The 23705-nt window shown below is 42.6% G+C and overlaps 1 protein-coding gene and 1 long non-coding RNA gene across 4 annotated transcripts in view; both read right to left on the bottom strand.

Moving 5' to 3' along the window:
- Positions 1–266: 266 nt before the first annotated feature.
- Positions 267–4061, bottom strand: LOC125126825 (uncharacterized). The gene is made up of 3 exons (XR_007134794.1): positions 2653–4061; positions 2385–2517; positions 267–2069 (listed from the first exon to the last, which is right to left on the bottom strand). It is a non-coding gene; the product is annotated as an uncharacterized LOC125126825 (long non-coding RNA).
- A 13711-nt stretch (positions 4062–17772) lies between these two features.
- Positions 17773–23705, bottom strand: part of GFPT1 (glutamine--fructose-6-phosphate transaminase 1) — a 56555-nt gene continuing 50622 nt past the window's right edge. For all 3 annotated transcript variants that reach the window (XM_047781883.1, XM_047781881.1, XM_047781882.1), the window contains one exon: positions 17773–23245. In XM_047781883.1, the coding sequence (XP_047637839.1) occupies positions 23201–23245 (45 nt within the window). In that variant the 3' untranslated portion in view covers positions 17773–23200. The remainder of the gene's footprint in view (positions 23246–23705) is intronic.

The following is a 23705-nucleotide window of genomic DNA, read 5'->3' as shown; positions in this document are numbered from 1 at the left end:
ACATGGCAGCCGGCTTCCAAAAGAGTGAATAAGTGAAGGAGCCAGAGGGCAAACAGGACAGAACCGTGAAGTTCCCATTATGGCTCAGCAGTAATGAATCTAACCAGTATCCATGAGGACATGGGTTCAATCCCTGGCCTCGATCAGTGGGTTAAGGATCCAGTGTTGCCATGAGCTGTGGTGTAGGTCACAGACGCAGCTTGGATCCCGAGTTGCTGTGGCTGTGGTGTAGGCCAGCAGCTGTAGCTCCAACTTGACCCCTAGCCTGGGAACCTCCATATGCTGCAGGTGTGGCCCTGAAAAGAAAAAAGACCAGAGTCTTTTTAAAGGCTGACTTCCACAGCCGCCCATCTGAACTTGGGTGAGCTGCTTGGGTGGGGCAGCCCGCCTTCTCCAGGGTGACAGGAGAAGAGGAGACGCCAAGAGCCAGCCTACCTGCCTGCAGCATGTGGATGGGAGCTGGGGGCCAGGGACTGCTGGTTCTGTTTTCTCCCCAAATTAGAGCAGCTGCCAAGAATGGGGGCAGGTGGCAGGGTAGGAGGCTGGAGGGAAACTGAGAGCTTTGAAATAGCGGGAGTGGAGATGGGGACAGAGGGACACAGAAACCCTGTGGTGCCCTAGCTGGGACCTCCGCGCCTGGAGATTGTCTAAACTCCAGGAAAGCCTTGCTCCCAGGCTCCAGGCGGTTACTGTCCATGAGGAGGAATCAATACCTAAATCCGCCCCGAGGCAGATTTGCCTTTTTCTGAGAAAACCCCCTTGAGTCCTGCAAAAGTCCACACCAGGAAGCTGAGTGCAGATGCTCTGTGCAGAGGTGAGCGTCACCTGGTGCTGACGGGAGGCAGAGGGGCTGGATTTCCTTTTCCTCCAGTGGCTGCTGGTTCGAGGCTGCTCTTCAAGCCCATCCTACAGGGCCGACGGGTGGGGCTGGATGAACAGCCCTGCGGCGAATGTCCTAGGAAAGGCAGATCCCAGCACAGGAAACGAAAGCCTCTGAGCCCTGGGCTGCAGGGAAAAGGCATTTCCTCTTCTCTCTGGGCCTGGGGACAAAGGCAAGTCTGTCCCAAAGGTAAATTCCCGTCCCATTCTCTCTCCTACTTGAAGGCCTGGGTCTAGGGAGGGCACGTTGAGCTCTCTTTTGGGGGGAGAGGTGGTGGCATTAGAACTCTTCTTCCTGAGGACGGACCCATGACCCTAAGAGCCACCACATCTGGTAGGAGGCCACCAGGACACTCTGTGTCTCACTGCCTCTGCTTGTCCAAGCCTCCAGAACCATCTGCTAAATATGTCAGCCTGGTCCTGGCGGGGCCTTAAGAGAAAGGCTTACCTCCCACACCCCTGCATGGAATAGTGGAAAGAAGAGCAGTGGTCCCTCGTCCCAGGCCAGGGCAGCCAGGTGCTGACATGATGTCGAGGCAGAGCCAGGACCACACAGGACAGGTTCTTGTAAGACCACACCCTGAGAGGCGAGGGTGGAGGCAGTGGCTGTGAAGCTGACTGAAAGGTGGGTGTCTACTAGCAGGTAACTGCTGAGAGTCACACATCGAGGTCAAACAATGAGGAACCAGTGGTGGGGAGGCGGGGGTCAAGGCTGAATCAAGCGTGGTCCGTCTGTCTGTATCTGCTGTTCAGTGTGGCTGGTACTCCCGGCCCCGTCCCCCAGCCCAGGCCCTTTCAGATCCGCCACCCCTCTGACAAGCCAATCCCTCCAAGCCAACCGAGATGATTAGCAGACAAGCTGGCCACCTAGAAGGCTGATGTCTGTCCTTCTCCCTACCAGGGCCACTACTCACGGAGCAAGAAGCAGGCATTAATGAGACCCAGAGTCCAAAGCTACCTTGACACCCCAGAATTCAGAATTGTTTTGAATAACCAGATCCAACTTCCAAATCAAGGCAAAAATCCCTCTTACCTTGGACCCTCGTTTTAGAGTCAAAGGCGTCCTGGTCACCCCCAGCCAGGGACTCGGAGGCAGACAGCATGCTTACCTTGAGGACACTGACATTCTTTTCTGGTGCAGTAGACTGAGAGAGAGCCCAGCCTTGCTGTTTTCAGCCTTAGCTGTTTTCCTTGTGCCAGAGGGGTAGCGGCCAAAAAGAAAAGAGAGAACAAATTTTAAGGAGAAAGATATTTAAAGACAGATTTACTTTCTTGATTTCAACACCTGAGTTTTAAAGCCCTGGAAAGTTGCAATTTGCCATCAAATGCCAGACAGGCAAAGGTCTGGCTGGGGAGGGTGGCTGTGCTCCTAAATTCTGTGCTCAAAAACCAGCCCCATAGGGATTCAAAATGATGGGCACAGATGGGCTTTAGTAGAAGAGGTATGAAGCTTTGCATAACTGTAGGGGGGCTTTTGTGTGTAAATCCCACAACTAATTACCTACCTAGGGTGGTCATCCTTCAGCCAGGAACCCCTCTTCCCCCACAGCCCCACTTGCCACAAGAAGCCAGGGCTCTGCCCTCAGGTCTCCAAGGCAACAGCCACTCCCTGGATCCAGTTAAGGAGGCAGAAAGAAACTACAGAAATCCAAAATACAGAGGGAAACAGTTTTCAGCCCTGGAGCCCCTTGTCTTGCAGACACCAGTGCATTTACTTCTGCCCTGACCCTGGGTGGGAGGCTAGATGAACGAACCTTGCAGGTGAATATTTACCTCCGCCTTCAGAGCACTCTTGAGAATTTTCTGAGCAAGTAGGGGACGAATGAGCTGTTCCAAAGCACTGCTCTGCTTGCCCTGTCACTGTGATGTATTGTGGCCCCAAAGAAATGTTTGGCCCCTGAGATCACCACCCTTGAGATCACTGCCCCTTTGGTGTCTCTAAGCGCCACCTGGTGGTCACTGCACGCCCCTGCAGATTCCGTCATCCGATCACCACTCCGGGTTATCCCAGCCACACCCCGGGTGCAGGAGACAAAAGATGTAACAAAGCTGAAGGCCTTCTGTCACTTGGCCTTCCAAAGGCCGGTTTGGGTGGACTGCAGCATCTTCCGCTGTGCCAGTGCGTCTGGGGCTCCGGACACAGGTGGAGGTGGTGGCCACGTGGGAGGAGCTGCGGGGAGACCTCTGCCCCTCTCCTCCAGAGCCTAGATTCCAGCACGACCCGTGCCCGCAGGGCCTAGAAAAGTGCCTGATACGCAGTGGCTGCTCACCAAGCATTTCTGGAAGGAGGAGAAGAGGCCATGGTGGGTGACATGGTGGGTGAGAGCTGAGAGCCGGATGCCCCCGGGGTCTGCAGCGTGAGCGGGTCCCCCGGGTGGCTCTAGATGGGTTCCCACCCATACACTTCACACCCTTCAGCCCCCAGGGCAATTCACGCGCCGTAATTGCAGGAGCAGTGCGCTCTGCCGAAGAAGAAAGAAAACTGCCCAGGATCAAGGGCCTAGCCTTGTGGCTATGTTTCCTTTCTTCCTCCGACTTCCTCGGGATTGTGCCCATTCGAACAGAGAAGGCTAGGGAGGCACTGCCCCCTGGTGGCTTCTTCACGTCACAGCAACTGTTGTAATCCAGGGCACCATTCCGTTCTCCCTCTGGGGTTTTTATTCTCTAACAATTTCTCCGATCTGTCCATTTGGGTCACTCTCTGCTTCCTCCCAGTCACACATCTGAGGGTGGGAACAGGAAGGTCGCAATAACAGCACAAAATAGCATTGTTCTGGTTCAGCCTCACTTGGAATCGTGGGTGTTGTGGACCCCCGTGGTCCCAACCTTTAGTTCAACACATTCCGGGGAGCCTGGGCCTCTCTGTGACATTCTCTATTTTCTCTTGCTAAGGTGATCCTTTCTCCACCCAATGAACCCCCTCTTTTGCCAATACAGTCGATTCTGAGCGCCAATGTGGGCACTTCCTCAAAGCTGCCCTTTCCCTCTGACCATGGACAGCTGTCTTTACACCAAGTTGGTGCGGCCTTCAGCGCTCTACTTCCACAGCGCCCTCGTGCAAACACCCCATCTGCATTGTTCCACTGCCCTCAGTTCTCAAATTAGTCTCTCAAAACTAAAACCCGACTGTATTTTGCAAAGTGACCCCTCCCTTTAAACAGCCCCTCAGGCATCTTTTTTTAACATAGTTATAAAAGGAAAAAACAGAGGAGTTCCATCTGTGGCTCAGTGGAAACTAATCTGACTAGTATCCATGAGGACGTGGGTTCCATCCCTGGCCTCGCTCAGTGGGTTAAGGATCTGGCGTTGCTGTGACCTGTGATGGAGGTCGCAGATGCCCGCTCGGATCCTACGTTGCTGTGGAGACTGGCAGCTGTAGCTCCAATTCAACCCTAGCCTGGGAACTTCCATATACTGCCAGTATGGCCCTAAAAAGCCCACCCTTCCAACCCCCCCAAAAAAAAAGAAAGAAAGAAAAGAAAAAAAGCAGAGAATGAGGCCATCTGGATTCCAGCTCCATGAATCCCAAGGTCTTTGCACTTCATTGGTCCCCTCTTAAAATGACAAGTAGTATGGAAGCCCAGAAGGGTAGGACAGGTGTTCAAGGGGCAGAAGGCAACAGGGCACCTGGAGGAGAAGAAACTTGAGGAGACAGTGGGGCAAAGAGCGGGAGAGTGGAGGTCACGCTGTACTGTTCCAGCCCCACTGGCAGGCCCTGAGCACCGTGGTGCCTGCAAAGTCTGCAGCTTTGGGGTGACCAGGGAGGGGTGGGTGGAGCCAGGCATGGCTCAAGGAGAGGGCACGACAGGTGTGGCAGACATCCAACCCAGGCCTAGCAGAAGACCCTAGGTGTGCACTTGTCCCCAAACACCTGGGCAAAACTCCGGAGGACTTTCAGAAATGCCTGTATCATTGAGGGCAGTGGGGGACACTGAGGTCCAGTAGTTGTGAAGAGCCCTGAAGTTGAGGTAAATGATGCTGATGGATAGACCCCAGATTGGCTGGGATACCCAGGGTGCATAACGGGGTTAGTCTGGATCACTGGAGGCCTGGTGCTGCACATTCGGACATCAGGCACTTTGGTACCCTTGGGACAGAACCAGTTTATTCATTAGGAAAATGCTGGGAGGGCATCAGTCCGGAAGCCTGGTGCTCCTCACTGGCTTCAGAGACCCCAGAGGGCTGTGATGAGTCAACAACTGGAGACCCTCATAGGCTGCTCTAAGCTTCTGGACAGGTCCACAGATGTGTCCAGATGTTCGGGGAGGGGGAAAAATGCAAACAGCTCTACCCAAACTTTCAGAGATTCCTAATCCCTTTATGTTCCTGGGAAAAGGATGCCTGAAAGCACTCTCTTTGTTCCTTATCTCATACTGTAAGTTTCTAGAAGGACTCAATCTTCCTAGAGACTAGAGGGAGCAATGTCAGATCTGCCAGAATCTGGGACCCTCTGGAGACAGGGGCAGGTAAGCTGGATCCAGTGATTCCTGAGGACTGATCTACTCCCCTGCCTTTCCAATTAACATGATCCAATAAAGTCCCTTTTGTGCTTCAACTCAAGAGAGTAGGATTTTCCATTACTAGTCACCAAATGGGTCCTTGTACAATACTGGAGCTTGTTAAGGCTTCACAGATGCCTGGTTGTGGGCTCACCCCTCAGGCAATGGCAACAGGACACATGGTTGACTGGGAAGGCTGCAAGTGCTCTGAAGAGGCAGAGAAGTTAGGGAAGTGGAGTCACGTTTTGTTGCGCTCGTGACCTGAATTGCAATGGCAGTCTATACCTCTGGATGCTCCGTATAGGCTGGTCCCATAGACTTTAGATCCATGGAAAGCCTGTGTCACACTGTCATACTGCAGGTTGATTTCTCTTCCACTAGCCACCGCTCACCCTTGCCCTTCGAGATAGCAGTCCTTAACACTTAGTTTTGAAGTGCATTGGGTGCCTGAAAACAGCCTCGCAAAATAATAAAATTCTACTCAAGTCCAAATGGCTCAAACTAACACCACACAAAGTGAAGAGGCCCCTGTGGAGTGAGGATTATTAAATATGAAGTATGTTTGTCAGGAAAAACCTTTGTTTGTATAAACAGTAGACGCACCACCATGGTAACCCTGCTTGGTTTGCAGCCCATAGAGGCCTCCCGGCCAAATTCCCACCTCCTTTTTCACTGCTAGCCTACATTTTTTGAAAAACATCTCCAGCCAAAATTCCATGATCTGCCTGCTTGGTTTCCAGGCTCAGAAAATATCATTTAAAAAGTGGTGGGGAACTGGATGAAACCATGGCCAAAGTTTCTAAATGAAGGCTCATTTCACATACACACACACACACACACACACAGACGCATTTTGTTTGCCAACTACAGTATGCTTTTCCTTTTTTATGTAACCCAAGTTTCCTTGGGCCCCACAGGCGTGCAGGGCCGTAAAATAGCATTAACATGTGGCCCACTGTGACCACGCTGGGCTTTTCTCCCACCTGCTCACAGAGCATCCTAGGGGTACACTGAGATGCGCCCCTGAACAAAGCTATCGAGAGAAGAGGCACAGCGCAGCCTAGCCTGTGGTGGTGTCCGTGGGGTCCCTGTCACCTCTGCATTCTCCCCAGAAGTCAGGGCACTTGGTGGGATGTAGTGAAGCTGTGGAGGAGCCCTCACTTTCCTCAGTGTTCTGCTCAAGGAATAAGCACCAAACCAAGCTGTTGGGCCCATTAACTGGCTTGTTGACAAGATTAGCATTAGAAGCCCTTGCCACCCGAATGTTACCAATCAGGGTTCTTGCCTTTCCTTAGAAATTGCTAAGAGGCCAGACAAGAAACTCAGGCAAGGCTTTATTCAGGGCCCTGCTGCAACGAGGTGGTGGGGGACAGAGGGAAAACAAGTGACGTCCCTTGCTCATCCCTGGAGGCAGGGGCAAGCTGGTTCCTTACATGGGGTACAGCTGGGCCCAGGGGTCAGGCTAGAGGGGTAGCTTAGGTGGTTTGCCCACCTCTTTGACCAGGGTGTGTGTGGGGGACACGCATAGTCCCCTGCTTTTTCTCCCAGCTCTTCAGAAGTGGCAGTTGGGACTGATACAGGTAATTGGAAATGGCCAATGGGAGAAAACCACCTCTTTCTGGAGCCCACATTGGTACCCATCCACCCTCCTAGTTTTAAGGGCTAAAAACCCCTATAAGACAATAGAGAGGGAGTTCCTGTTGTGGCTCAGTGGTTAACAAATCCAACTAGGAACCATGAGGTTGCAGGTTGGATCCCTGGCCTCGCTCAGTGAGTTAAGGATCTGGCGTTGCTGTGAGCTGTGGTGTGGGCCGGTGGCTACAGCTCTGATTCAACCCCTAGCCTGGGGACCTCCATATGCCGTGGGAGCCGCCCAAGAAATGGCAAAAAGACAAAAAAATAAAAAAATAAAAAAAATAAAGAGAGGGGCTCTCCTCCCCGCTCCCAGCTGTCCTGGGAGCTATTTGCTTTTCTGTAGTAAAGACTTCGTTTGCTTGCTTGCTTGCTATTTAAAAAAAAAAAAAAAAAAAAGTGGCAATTGGGTTTTTTGGGTATTTTTGTGTCTTGTTGTCCATAATTTGCCCCAACTGTGCATGCAGTTATTTTTAGTCCCATATAGTTTCTTTGTATTTTGTTGCTTGAAGAGATGTTTGTCTAGGTGCAAACACTGCAGCAAAGGGTCCCAGGTCCCAGCCTGTCTCATGAAGACCTCAGCCATATATCCAAGGGCCAGTCCAAGTGGTGGCCCCTGGCTTGTCTCAGGATACCCTGCCCTCCAGCTGCTGAGGTCAGAGGCATCCAGTCTAACCCACAGGAGGCTGCTCAGTTCACCTGAATAGGCCTCTGGGGGGCCCCACCCACCCACTTAGACAAGTATGAACACGTTTGACCCACTTACACCCAAGCGGGGATCTCCAATCCCCCCAACAAGAGGGACCTCTAGAGAAGGCACCAGTGACAGCCACCCTTTTCCATCTGCCCGCCTGAGGTCGACAGTCTGGGCCTAAGCACCGGGGAAAGGATTGCTCTACTCCAGGAGAAAAGTAAATTGACATCAGATTATTTTCCAACAGCTTTTTCCCACTTTTTAACATCTGCCACATTGCATTCCACATTCCAGTTTTCGAAAGGACAGGGGTATTAATAACATAAAAGTGAAATTAACTGGAATCAAGAACTTTATTATTTTCAAGTGTATAAAGCATGAGATTTATGGCCAAGCAGCAAGAATGGCTTTTACCTGAAATGTCCCCCTTGAAACCAGGAAACCAGACCCACAGAGACATAGTGACGTTGCAACACATAGAGTTTAAGTTGTTTATTAAGTCTGGTCAAATGTGGGATTTCTCTTTCTTTCTTTCTTTTTTAAATCTGGTTTGCTATAGTTTCACTTACCTTTTAAAGTTCTTCATAGAGAATACGTGATACTTTCTCTTACCTCCTTCCCATTCACATTTCTATTAAGTTTCACCCTCCATATGTTACATGTATTACATACGTTACTTATATTACAGGCTTAAAAGTACTTTTATAGACATTTTCTCAGGTAATAAGTGTTTAAGAGCTTCAAGGCCCCAGTTCACTATCTTTTTTCAATCTCAAGTGAGCCTTCAATTCACACATTTCCATCTCAGCCAGGGTATGTGGGAGCCAAAAAAAGACTTTAGAGAAAGGTGAATTGGCTTATCCTAGTGTGTTTCAATCCAAGCATCACACCAAGAAAAGGATGTCTCTGCTTAGCTCGGCTCCAACTGGTGGCGAGAATAGAGGAGCTAAATAATTTTTTGTATAAACCAGGCCTTTTACATTATTACTTCCTCCCCAATGTTTTAAGTATTTGAACAACTCTATTAATGTTTGATACCAGTTCCAATGGGGGAGGGGGGAGGGCAGTCCCCTCCCCACCTAGCAATCAACTCAATTCTGACACTGCCTATCCAGAAAGGGCATCAGAGGCCACAGGCTAAGGCCTCATTCCCACAAGACTGCCCTCCACTTCAGATGCCAATCACAAATCCAGGTTATCAACCTGTGCTTCTGACAGACTGGCTATAAATCAGAGATTCCCATCATCCCCACCCCTAACTTGGGTTCAATTAAATTGCCAGAGCACCTCACAGAGCTCAGGAAACCTGTTTACTCACTAGATTACTGGCTTATTCCAAAAGGCATTAAAGAATATGAATCAACAGCCAGAGAGAAGAGATGCACGGGGTGAGGCACAGAGTCTTCATGCTTTCCCAGCCCTTCCTTCCATGTGTTCATCAACCCAGAAGCTCTCCAAATGCTGTCCTTTTGGGTGTATATGGAGGCTTCATCACACAGGCATAGTTGATTGACTCAATGGTCACTGCTGATTGATTCAACTTCCAGCCCCCTCACCCCTTCCTAGAAATCAGAGGATGGGGCTGAAAGTTCTAAACTTCTAATCATGTGGTTGGTTCCCTTGGCAACTAGCCCCCATCCCTAGTGACCCAGGAGCTTTCCAAAAGTTACTTAACATCAAGAGCATCTTTATGATGCTCATCACTCAAGCAATTCCAAGGGGGTTAGGAGTTCTGTGCCAGAAACTAAAGAACAAATATATATTTCTTACTATACACCACAATACCACAATATGCAAGGTCCTTTTTCTCTCATTAATTCATTCAGATCCAGATCTGCAGGGGTACACAGTGCTCCCTCTCATACCGTGGTCCAAAGGGTAGACATGAGTAGGTCAGCCCATGAATATAGACAGATAAATGGTGACTGAACACTGCAATGAATGTTTTCCTCCAGGGAGACAGAGAACCATGGCTCATACACACTCTTGCCTGAGGCTGTACCTGGACACAATGACGCTATGAGATCTAAAGATGATGTTTCTCAACATGTGGATCTTGGCTACTCGTATCCAGATTATCTTTGGTGATTGTTAGAAATGCAGGTTCCTGGGCTGCAACTCCACCCCCTGAATCCTAGTCTCTGCTGTTGACCTGAGCATCTGCAGTTTTTAATTGAGACTGCTCAAGCACATTAAAATTTAAGAGCTACTTCCTCAAGGCCTAAAAAGAGGCATAATAGTCTCTCTTGGTAAAACTGGACTGGGAAACAGGGATGACCAGGTCCCAAACAGGTCCTTTAGGAGTTAAAGTTGTGCACATTTAAGCCCCAAATTCTACTTGATGGCAAAGATTTCAAACCATGAACACAGAAAGCAATTCTGAACTGGTAGAGTCTTAGGCGCCTCACAGAATTAAATGCAAAACCTCTCTGAAGGAATACACCTTCATCCTAGGCTTCAAAGTAATTCTCTGAGGAACACACAGTTGAAGTGAACAAACCACACAAAGAAACAAGCCATCAGGAATGAATGCCAGCAGAAACAACAGACTGTCCAGATACCTGAAATATCAGGCATAGACTTAAAAATAACTCTGTATATTGTGTTTAAAGAAGTAAAAGACAAAGACAAAAAAAGCTTCAAGGAAGAGAAGATGGTGACCAAGGTTGAAAAATAACCAAAAAGAACTTCTAAGGCAACACAAAATGTGTGTGTGTACAAAATCACTGAAATTTAAAAGTCAGTGGATTGACTATCATCAGGCACAAAAAGAAATTTCTAGGGAAATAAAAACATTCTACAACTGGAATGAGGTGACTGTTGTACAACACTGTAAATTCACAAAAACATATGGAATTCCACACTGAAAATGGATAAAATTTACGGTTTATAAAGTATTCCTTAATAGAGCTGGTTTTTTAAAAAATCCGCAAAGAATTACTTTCAAAACAAACTAGAGACAGCTAAGAGTAAACTAGACCAGAAGACAGATGAGAAGAAATTATTTGGAATGATTCACAGAGAGACAAAAGATGAAAAACATGCCTGGCAGGTTAAAAGGCATGGAGGATAGGGTGAGATGGTCTAACTTATGTCTAATCAAGGTACCAGAAGGAAATGAGAGGCTAAATGGAGAAGGAACAACATTCAAAGAGTTACTAGATGAAATTTTTCCAATTCAAAATCCATGAAGTCAAGCTCAGTGAATCTCAACCAGGATAAGCAAAAAGAAATCCACACTTAGAAACAACAGAACAAAGCTGCAGACCACTGAAACTGAGGAGGGGATCCTAAAAAGCACCTTAGAGAAATAGTAGATTCTTTTTAAGAACAATAGCTTATCTCCTCAGCCACAATGGAAGCAAGGAGATTATGTGTTAAAAGAAAATAACTGCCAACCTAGAATTCTATGCCCAGCAAAATAAAGATGTATTCACACAAGCAAAATCAGAAAGCATCCGCCTCCAGCAGTGCATCACCAAAGGAAATCCAAAGGAAGCAATCCCAGACACAGCCATGATAAGCAAGAACGAATAAAGAACATAGATAAATCTAAAGGAACAATGACATGACAATATAAAAGAATAATAATTTTTGTCATTAAATAACATAATTGAAATATATGTAATAATAACATTAGTAAGGAGTGGAGAAACAAAATTAAAATTTCCAAAGATCCTTCCATAGTCTGGGAGAATAAAGTAGATTAATTTCAGACTTTGATATGCTATAGATGAACACTGTGACTTCTACAGTAACCCCTAAAAGAACATAAACAGAGTATAACATCCAAACAGAAGTGAAAAAAATAAGATGGATGAAAAAAAGAATTTAACCCAGAGAAGGGTCAAAAAAAGGAGAGAAAAAGAAACACAGGACTAGAAGGTGAAAGAGAAGGTACAAAACAATGCTAGGTATTAACCTATATGAAAGTAAATTCATTTTTAAATGTAAATTGCTCTACTTAAAAGTCAAATGGAGTTCCCTTATGGTGCAGCAGGTTAAGGAACTAGGGTTGTTACTATAGCAGCTCAGGCCATTGCTGTGGTGCAGGTCTGACCACTGCCCCAGGAGCTTCCACATGCTCCAGACAAGGCCAAAAAATAAAAATAAAAATAAAGACAAATATTTTCAAATTGGATTTTTTTTAAGTCTAATTTTTTGCTGTTTACAATAGTTATATCTAAAACATAAGGATCAGGAGTTCCCATTGTAGCACAGTGGGTTAAGAACCTGACAAGTATCCATGACGATGTGGGTTCAATGCCTGGCCTTGCTCAGTAGGTTAAGGATCTGGCATTACTGTGAGCTGTGGTATAGGTCATGGAGGTGGCTTGGTCTGGCATTGCTGTGGCTGTGGTATAGGCTGGCAGCTGCAGCACCAATTGGACCCCTAGCCTGGGAACTTCTATATGGCACCAGTGTGACTCTAAAAAACAAACAAAACCTAAGTATCAAAAAAGTTTTAGGGAGTTCCCGTCGTGGCGCAGTGGTTAACGAATCTGACTAGGAACCATGAGGTTGCGGGTTCGGTCCCTGCCCTTGCTCAGTGGGTTAACGATCCAGCGTTGCCGTGAGCTGTGGTGTAGGTCGCAGATGCGGCTCGGATCCCGTGTTGCTGTGGCTCTGGTGTAGGCCGGCGGCTACAGCTCCGATTAGATCCCAAGCCTGGGAACCTCCATATGCTGCGGGAGCGGCCCAAAGAAATAGCAAAGAGACAAAAAAAAAAAAAAGTTTTAAAATAAAAAGATAAAAAACATACATCATGCAAATATTAACCAGAAGTTGAGTTGACTGTATTATTGGCAAACTGACTCATAAAGTAAAAATTATGACTAGAGAAAAAGTTATTTCATAATAGAAAAAGTTACCTCATTAATTATAATTTTGTGTACACATGTAAATACAGTATCAAAATACCTAAAGCGAAGAGAAGAAATAAAGCAGTAATACGAGAAAGGAGATAATTCCACTATCACAATAGATTTCTCTCAATAACTGACAGAACAAGCAAACAAAATAATCAATGAAGCTATATAAGATCTGAACAGAACTGACAACCTAATGGACAGTATAGAGCACTGTACGCAGCAACAGCATAATAGTCATAATAAGACAAGCACACATAAAACACATGAAAAAACTGACTATATACCAGACTGAAAGTAAGTATCCAAAAGGTTAAAATACTTCAGAGCATGTTCCCTGACCGTGTTAGATATAAGCAACAAAAAGATAGATAGAATGTTAGATATCAGTAACAAAAGATAACTAGAATCATATGTTTGGAAATTAAGAAACATTTCTCAGTAAGCCATGGGTCAAAAAAGGAACTCATAATGAAAATCAGAAAATATTTTGAATGGAGCAACCCAAATATTACACACCATGACATAAAGCAATTTATAGTAAGAAATTTATAGCCTAGAATGACCAAATTGAGTTTATCTTGGGAAGGTAATGTAAACTGCCTCATTAACAGATTAAAGGAAGAAAATAATACAATGATCTTAACAGAAGCAGATAAAGCTTTTGTTATACCTAAGGAGCCATTTGAGATTTAAAAAAAAATCTTATCAAATGAAAATTAGAGGGAAAAAAACTTTCTTAACCTGGTAAAAGGTGTCTACAAAAACCAATAGCAAATATAAAATGTAACGGTAAAATGCTGAAAGTCCTCAAAATATTGAAAGCTGAGATAAGGAAAAAAAACAAGGAAGTTCCCATTACCATTTCTATTCAAATTGCCACATTCTGTGTTACTTCTTCAGATCTTGTCTTTCAGTTCCCCAATTCTCTCTTCAATTGTGTCTAATTTTCTTTTCTTTTTAGGGCTGCACTTGTAGCATATGGAAGTTCCCAGGCTAGGGGCTGAATCAAAGCTGCAGCTGCCAGCCTACACCACAGCTGTAGCAAAGCCAGATCCAAGCCACCTCTATGACCTACACCACAGCTCAAGGCAACACCAGATGCCTAGCCCATTGAGCAGGGCCAGGGATTGAACCCACATCCTCATGGATACTTGTCAGATTTGTTACCACTAAGCCACAACAGGAAATCCCATGTCTAATTTGTTCATCCATTCTAATTTCAATTATTACACTTCATTTTTAGTTTTGCAATCTGCCTCAACATTATATACTTATTCCTTTGTCTTATTCCCCCACTGCTTCTGATATTTCCAATTTCTGCAATCTTTGCAGATTTGATTCTGTCATTTGTCACTTCCCCTCTCACTTATGATGGCATGTTTGTGATTTTGGATTTTGAGCTTGTTTCTTGGAATACTTGTGGGGATGCTTTGAGGCTTGTGTTAAAGTACATTCCTTCAGAAAGAATTTGGGTTTGCTTCTGCCAGGTGCCTGGGACTCCATCAACTCAGAACAGTGTAAAATAAACTCAGCTTGAGGCTTTTTAGGATATACAGATATGGAAAACTTCTACACAAAGCCTGCAAGGGACTACCATCACGTGATAAGGAATTCCCATGGGCTTCTATTGACAGACTTAGCCCTCATCCACCTCAACCAAGGTTGAGGCCTGCACTTTCTTCATTATAACTCCCTCTGACATATTTTATTTCCTGATTTAATCTTTTGCCAAGAATGTTATTGTTCATTTTGATCAGACTTCCCACCTTTCTCCAATCCATGTCTTTGTCTCCTGTCCCCCATATGTGGCCCATGAAAACTGAAAGATCCAACCTGCAAAACAGTAACAGATGCCCCCCTCCTAGTATAGTCATCAGCTTCAGTATTTCCTACTTTTTGTGTCTGAAAATTCTTCTTTTCTTCTTGGCAACTCACATCAAACAACTATGCAAAGGAATTTTGTGTGTGTGTGCATTTTTTGCCTAACATTAACATTTCTGTCCTAGTAAGTTCCTCAGGTGATCTAATCTACTGTATTGCCAGAATTTCCTCCCATCACCTTTTTCACATGTATAGGCCCCCAGTTTAGGTACAAGTATGGGAGTATAAGGTATAGGGAGAAGCAAAATTTTCTGGCAGAGATCACAACCACCTGAGTGCTTGCTGAGAACTAAGGGAACACAAAATGGGTAAAGGAGAAGAAAATGTATGTACATGTATATAGATATGTACATGTATACATTTATATAACTTTGTACTCTTGTACAAGTGAGGGACTTAGTAGCAATGCATATTGCCTTCCTTTGATATGTATACATTAATTAATCAACTTTCCTGCTCCAATTACTCCACCTAAGACTCTGATAAGACTTTTATATCAAGGGGGATTGTGATTAAGAAAGGGGAATGAATAACACCACAGAGATGGGTCAAGAAATTTGTGAAATTTATCTCCTTATCTTGGAAAGAAAGTGAGCGCATCTTTATTTCAACAGGGATAGTTGCTGCATGTCAGGCAGAATCATGGAATTCTTTTTGTTCTTCGTTGGAAATTTAAACACGGATACAAGGGTGACTATAGATGCTGTGTATTCCAAAAATTGAACTGTGATGGACGTCTGTTGAATATTCTGTCCTATCCCCATCCTTCTAAATTCTGCCTTCTACTGATAACTTGTGCACAGAGATCCAATTATATTTCACCAGGGAGCACAGTTTGAAGGTAAAAAGAGAAATATAAGTAAATACTCGCCAGTGGCAGAGTTCCCCTCGTGGCTCAGTGGTTAACGAATCTGACTAGGAACCATAAAGCTGTGGGTTCGAACCCTGGCCTCACTTAGCAGGTTAAGGATCCAGCGTTGCCATGAGCTATGGTGTAGGCCACAGACATGGCTTGGATCCCATGTGGCTGTGGCGTAGGCCAGTGGCTACAGCTTCGATTAGACCCCTAGCCTAGGAACCTCCATATGCCATGGGTGTGGCCCTAGAAAAGGCCAAAAAAAAAAAAAAAAGACTATCTACCTACCTGTCTGTCTGTCTGTCTATATTCTCCAGTGGCAACTGCAAATTCACTAATGGACACTAGTCAGCAAATGCAGGATTTGCCAATATCTTCCAAGCATCTTTCTGACAACTGCCCCAGTGCTCTGGACTGCTGAGATCACCAACAGTAGCTCCCTGCAATTCCTACACTGGCAGATTTCACAGTGGCCTCCCTTATCTGCATGTTCCAGACCTGATGGCTGTGTAAACCCAATCCTCCATAGCAAATCCTTTCCTACTGGAAATGCCAGTAGCGATTTATGACTTCTTGACTAAACTCTAACCCTGCAAGTTTAAGGCACTGAAAGAAAAAAATAAGGGAAAATGCTATTTAGAGTATAACCTAGGTCAGATTAAGGAACTACTATGGCAAAGTCATTGAGCTCAGCACAGAGCAACATACACGTTGTCTGTGCTGAGGTTCTTGTCATATAATCTGTGTACCTAGTGGACCCAGTACACTGAACAGCACAAAGCACGACTGACAAAAAAAATAAGAGATAGCTGTTACATTTTGTGAAGATTATCCACTTAATGATCCAATTTTGAGGCAGCCTATCTAAGCACAAGCCAAGCCATGATAGATTTAATTTCAAAAATAATACAATTAAGAATTAGCACCGGAGTTCCCGTTGTGGCACAGGTTAATGAATCCGACTAGGAACCATGAGGTTGCGGGTTCCATCCCTGGCCTTGCTCAGTGGGTTAACGATCCGGCATTGCCGTGAGCTGTGGTGTAGGTTGCAGACGCGGCTCAGATCCCGCGTTGCTGTGGCTCTGGCATAGGCCAGTGGCTACAGCTCCAACTGGATCCCTAGCCTGGGAACCTCCAAATGCCACGGGAGCGGCCCAAGAAATGGCAAAAAGCCAAAAAAAAAAAAAAAAAGAATCAGCAGCACCATCTTGGAAAGGGTGATTGGCAACATTCTCGGAGCTGCTCTTACTTAGTTTCAGCATCAAAGGCCCAATGGAGTGGAGAGCAATTAACTTAAGATCATCTCACTTTGGGAAGGTCAAACTGAAGAGACCAACGTTGTCTGTATGGCAGCTGACTTTGCTCTGTCCTGGGAAATCACAGTCATGGTCCTTCCTTCCTGTGTTCTGTCACAGCAAGAACCAGGAAGTTACAAATACATTTACATACATCTGTCTCTGCCAAGAAAACCACTCAAAGCACTTAAGTTAGGAATGTTGTGCCAGTAAAATCAATTCTGCACTCAGAGGTCAGCATTTTTTTCTGCCTCACTGCAAGGACCTAAAAAGACTATCTATCTATATGAAGAAGTTTCAAAATTAATTTGTTTCTTTCAAAGAAAGAAATGCAAAAACATAAAACAGAAATCCTACAAAGACCTCCCATAGTTCCTAAGTTTCTACACAGCAGCAGTAAATTAGGAATAAGATCAATATTGGGTTTACAGTTTTATTCAAAGGACAAATACAAAACGACAGAAAGAGATAAAATTCAAAGCAAATGTGTGCAATATTTCAAACAGTGTATCTACCTATGAAGTAAATGGGGGAGCTCTCATAAATCACACTGGCTAGATACATTAAGTCTAACAAAAGAAACTTGAATTCAATGCAATTCTCCTTGCCTAGAAACGGACAGTCTATTTATTATCTCAAACTATTTGCCATCCCAGTTAGGGGCACTATTTGAAGACAAACCTTTCTAATGGGTGCATCTTACCTTGGACTTGCCATTGTAAAACATCCTTGACTGAAGCCACACTAGCTTTTCCTAATGACGACAACAGTGCCAAGGGGCTACTATTGGTGGAAACAAACTGTAGTGATCCTGATATGCCTAGACCTTTTCAGCCTGGCTCTTGTATGACAATCTAAAATTAATGGCTATCAATCTTTGGGTCTCCCAAATTAAAGAATATATTAGTAAAGAATTATTTGTCCTTTAGGTATAATGGATCTAGAATTCTTAACGCGTATTTACTTATATTACAGGCTTTGGGGATTCTGGCCATTTCCCTTCTGAGACCTCACCATATTTATCTCCATTTCAAAACATGCAAAACGGAGTGAAAAGATCCCCCGAGTGTGAGTTCCAGGATATATACCTCATTTGCATTGTTGGAGGCTTCTAAATCACGCACTATACTACAGAAATCAAAAGAAATGCAAACATGCCCGTTGCTTCCATCCTAACAGGCATAACGTCTCTTTAATTTTATAGAAACATATACCAAGGCAGACTGATACATGAATGGGAGGAAGTAACTATAATTCCATCAGAGAGCACTTCTCCAAATTGTTTACAGGCTCCATTTTTTATTCCATATTTTCAATTACACATCATACTCCATATTCAAAAACTTCTTGAAATATGAAAAGGAAAACAGGGCTACATAACAGCATTCTCTACGAGAAAACACACGTGTGAACCTTGGTGTTTGAGTCAATGAATCATGTTAATATGAAGTTCACAAATACGTCTTTTCAACCCTGGAAATAATCTCCTGTATCCTTACTAGCCAAACTGAGAATAATAAATTTATTTCAGTATATACTTCCTGGAAAGGGGTCAGATGGTTAAATGCCCTATAACCTGGCAACTTCTCTGTATAGTATTACCAGATTAGTTTTTATCTCCAGGATGCTTATGAAGCTAATAAAGCTTCTACTTTTTTTTTTAATGAGAGAGAATAATTTATCTTCAGAGTCATAAGGAAAACTTAATAAGGACTTCTTTCCCTCATCCAAAAAATTAAAAAGAATTTATTTTTCCTTAAATCCACTCCAATGAAAAGCAGACTCAATTTTTAGGGAGATTATTTCTTGGCCTTTAATGAGCACTCAGTAAATACTTACTGATGGTGAGTCGAAGAGAATTTAAAGAAAACTTTTCACAAGGACTAAAGTTAAATTTCATGTAAATAAAAAATGTGGCCTGTGGAAAAAGCGATCCATGCTGGAGTGGCAGCACCAGGCTCTGCCACAGTGCAACAGAAAGCAAAAGAGAGATGGGAGATTGGGCTCAATTCTATGGGCAGGCAACACAGCACATCTATTCATTCAAACCACCCTGGCCTAACTTTGCCTCCTGTGAAACACAGCAAGTGCTGTAAGCAACTAGGGATAGAGATTTTGGCTTGCTGTTTATAAAAGGATCCTGTAAAAGGAATCGTTGTTCTACAATTCAAAGATTGCCAGATACTACAGAAACTTTGGATTGGGAGTATATGCTGTCTTGCTACTCACCCAGCTTAAATATCGTTTTTTTGCAACTATCAATTCACCTCTACAAAGTTGCTGGTCACTGTATACCCTGTAAATTTGCTAGAAACAACATATTCTCACAAAAAGTTCTAAAAGACTTGAGAAAGTACAGTACCTACAGAGTATAACATCAGAAAAAAAGCAGAGAGACTTTGTTTAACTTAATCCTTTTTAAAATAATCAGGAAGTTGGAATGAAGACATATGACTTTTGATTATATTTATGTAACATTTCTTCTTTTTAAAAGCAACAATAATGAATAAACTTTTAGCATCAGAAATGTTTACTAACAACTAAAGTAAACCTTGGCTACATGCTTAGTACAATACAATCTTTAACACAATGACAAACATGTACATACTTCAAATATTGGCAAACTGCTTCAAAATGCAATTCCCAGTAAGTTTTTGGTAACTTATTCACAGTTCAGAATTACAGTCACTGGACTTAGAAGACATGAAGAAGAAATGACCAATTGGCTCAGTAAACTAAACATTCATCTTAAAGAACAGAAAACTGAAATGAAACCAGGATGATTCTAAAATTTCCAGCTCGTAAGAAACATAATTTAAACAAATCCCAAAAGTGTTATTTAAGTCAAAAAATAAAAATTAACCATAGAACAGTTTTTAAAAGCTAACAGGGTCATTTCTACATTCATTCCGGAAACTAGTAAGAAAATTGAGAATTCCGTAAAGTTCTCATTAGCCAGTATTTATGGTATATTCCATAACTTTGATATCAAGCTGTTACAGACTCACAACTCAATATGGCATAACTTCACAGTCTCGCTAGTTACCTGTGATTTTTATTTTAACCCTGGATACAATTTGTTCAAAGCTAATATTATCCGTTCTATGGGTTATCATGTCACAGATCTGAAGATATAGTTAAATTCATCAAGCTAGGGAAATACTGATATATTAACAGTCTTTAAATATTGGGGGGGGGGACTTATTTAATTTTTAAAACTCCTAAACTTGACGTTCTAACACTAAAAATAAAGTAATCTGAAATATATTTTCATGGGCAAAACACTATCTGGTATTCTGGTATACAAAAACCTACCAAACATGTGGATGAAAAAGACTTGTCATCTTTTTTTTAACCATTCCTTTTCATTTCTTTGGCCTTCACGAATTCAATGTGAACTATGAATTCTTTTTAAATAAACGTTTTCAATGATGTTGTGCTTTTTAGAAAAATCACTTAAGTTGTAGTGTACAGTAATATTACTGTTTCCCTTTTATTGCTAATAGTATATATCCTAATCTTAAAGAGAGAGAGAGAAAAAAAAAAAAACTGACCCCAAAGGACTTCTTAAAATATGTTCGTTAAAGCAAACATTTCATCTGGCTTTCCTTCTTTGAAGAGTTAACAGAAATGTGTCACAGGAATATTACCAAGGAGCTTAAAAAAAAAAAAAAAAAAAAAGGCTTCCTTTTCTCTCATCCTCATAATTAACTCAGGTCAAGAGACCTGTATTCAAAAGAATCAGACAGTATCATCTTGGAAACAACTTTCTAAGAACCTAAGAAAATCTTTATTAGCTCTCCAACCAACAGCTCCATCTACAACATAACCTGTGTCAGGGCCATTCTAGTTCTGACGCTTGACTGTTTCCACCTTGGCATCTAATGACTGCTGTTCCTTAGAGTGCCGTGGACATATGGACTATACCCTGTGATAACAGCTGCTTCTACAAAATGCAGTTCACCTCCCAGGAAGCAATATGTGTCCACACTTGGACCATCACTTAAGTGAACAAATCCACTCACACCACTTAACAGCTCAACTCCATTTTCCCACTCTCTCACCCTGTGCCTCCAATGATCCTAGTCTCTACGAGTCCGCCTGGGGACAAGTGGACTTTGCTTGAAACAGGATGTATCTTGCAACTTCTAGCAGTGACTTCCCCATAATAGGTTGCTCATGTAGCTATAACGAACTAAATAAAACCAGTTAACATTACTTCCTCTGATCATTTCTTCCTACGGCTATGGCACAGGTGATTTTAAAAGACAGAAAAGCTGACTGATACCAAAGTAACGATTATTTACTTGGCCATGTGTTAGAAGCTAACATGACCTGTGGCCTAAAAAGGATTCATGGCTTGGGGTAAGTGAATTTAAATTTTAAATGTACTATAAGAATTTATATAAAATACTCCTTTTGCAGAATATCTTTCCTGAAAAATCAGATATTCTCATCCTTTATTATACTGGTTTTAACTGGGCATCCACACTTATTAGCAGTTTGCCTCATCACTACATTAAGTGGTATAGGGAGCAAGAAGAAAGGGTAGGGAAAAGAAACCACCTTTGTTTGGAAAATATCACTTCTTTTTTCTTACTAGTGACTTTTTGAGATGTGCTTTAGAATTTATCCTAGCTTTAAGTGTGTTGTGTGTTTGAAAGCAAGAAACAGAGACACAAACATACATACAAAGGGAGAGAAAAAACAGACTGAAAACTAACCACTGATTTCACATAGTTTCACTTAGAAAGCTAATTCAGACTTCAGAAATGCTACAAATCCATACAAATCATGTGCATAAAATGCTGATGTAACGAACATAAGAGTGACGCTATACATACACTAAAACTAGCAGGCCTGCACAAAATAATATTAGAAACAATTAAAATAGATAAATAGTACTTATATGTATGACATGAACAGGAATCCTCTTTCATTTTTAAAAACAAGTTTCTAGTCTCTAAGAGTCCCTCTGAATTACTTCAACACGGGCCAATTCTTTCTCTAACCTTAACACAACAGAATTCTATGCTTCTCTTAAAACAACAGTTATTAGAAAAATTTTCACCCCATCGAGAAGTTCAAATACAGAAAAAAGAAAAGACTGAGCTTACTTAATTATGCTAAATATCTTACCTTCTCAAGTTATAAGTGAAAACTTCTGAAAGAGAAGGACTTGTCCAAAATATAAATGCACTGTCCTGTAACCCCCAAGATGTGACCAGAAAAACTCCAGGAAGAAATTGTTACTCATAACTTTTTGGGTGTCAAACTAATATTCTACTCTAAATATTTTCATCTAAATTTTAAGTTTCCATTTCTGACCACTAGCCAGCTGAAGGCACCTCAATATCACTTTATTTATTTATATTCTCTTCATTGCTGAGTATTTTTCAGGGGTAGAACAAAGAATATACAGAGAGAAAAATACCTACAAAGTAATGCTAAATTGTACATAATAATCCTTCACTACTTAATGTAAAGCATATAGCTTTTTCTAATCCTAGCTCATCACATACATCTAGCATCAAATGATCAGTCAAAAGACTTGCAAATCTTCCAAACAACTGCAAGGAGCTTGCAAATTGGCATGAAGGTACTAGTTTGATGCAACAAAGCAGTGAAGGGAAGTTAAAATTAACTGCAAGGAATTCTCCTCTGGAACAAAGTTGAAGAGAAGTCTGACTATATCGATATTGATTTAATTTGAGACATATGATAGCAATTCTGTGTGGTGTTTTCAAAGAACAAGATAAAATGTCATTTGGCATTAATTTAAAAAAAACTACAGATACAAGCATATTAAAATCACTTTTAGGAGATTTAAAAACAAGAAGTAGAATATCTAATACATATGTATCCCAACTTCAGATTTAAAATCATACTGTCAGTTGTCCAAAGCAGCTCAAATTTCAAGTTTATGCTATGAAACTGTACAAATATTTTCTGTTTTTTAAAGGCCCAAGAAAACCAATGCAATACCATACTATTTAGCTTCCTAAGATACCTTGACCTCCAGATGACAGGCAGTAAATTTGAGAGAGTAAGGTTAACTTCAAAATCCCACCAAGAAGAGTTTTTAGTTTTTAAGTTTTACAGTTTGATTTAAAATCAAAACACAAATTTCAAAAATTTTCAAAATCGTAGCATCTTATAACTTAGCAAAACCTTAATTGAATGTCTGAGTATATTGCCACTGGCTTTAAATATTCCAATTAAATGAACTACCACTTCATTGGCCTGAATGAATAGATGTTAAAACAAATGCCAATTATTTTAAAAACACAACAGTCCTCTCAGATTCAAGTAGAGGACCCATAAATCCAATACTCAGCATCGTTTAAAGAAAATGAGAGCTAAATCTCTTTCTGATACCAATACCAATATAGATTGCATTATTTAAACTCCCTCACAACTTACTGGAAAAATAGGAGGTAATTTCACAAAAATCACAAATTGAATGGAATAATTATTACTGATATATAAATAAGGATTTACTTAAAAAAGGCTTAGAGGGGTGATATTTTAAATCAAGGTTTTAAATACAAAAGGTGTCTTGTGTTGCTTAATCGCCCAATCTCAGATGCTCCTTATTCTACGGTTACCGATTTGGCAAGATTCCGGGGGAAATCAACCTGCAAAACGAGAGCAAGATTTAAGAGATTACATACTTTGGGGGCGGGGAATGCTAGAAGCAAATTATTTTTACTTATTAAAAAAAACAAAAAACAGAAAACATAGTAACATAATCTATCCTAAAAAGACTTGAAAGCAGTTAAGAAAAAGAACTCCAGGAGTTCCCGTCGTAGTGCAGTGGTTAACAAATCAGACTAGGAACCATGAGGTTGTGGGTTCAATCCCTGGCCTCGCTCAGTGGGTTACTGATCTGGTGTTGCTGTGAGCTATGGTGTAGGTTACAGATGCGGCTCAGATCCCGCGTTGCTGTAGCTCTGGCGTAGGCCGGTGGCTACCGCTCAGATTCGACCCCTAGCCTGGGAACCTCCATATGCCATGGGAGCAGCCCAAGAAACAGCAAAAAGACAAAAAAAAAAAAAAAAGAGAGAAAAAGAACTCCAAAGGAGCCAGCTCAGCTCA

Source organism: Phacochoerus africanus, chromosome 5, assembly GCF_016906955.1.
Source record: "Phacochoerus africanus isolate WHEZ1 chromosome 5, ROS_Pafr_v1, whole genome shotgun sequence".
NCBI lineage: Eukaryota > Metazoa > Chordata > Mammalia > Artiodactyla > Suidae > Phacochoerus > Phacochoerus africanus.
The sequence above is the reverse complement of the archived record's forward strand: the minus strand, read 5'-3'. Positions and strand labels throughout refer to the sequence as shown.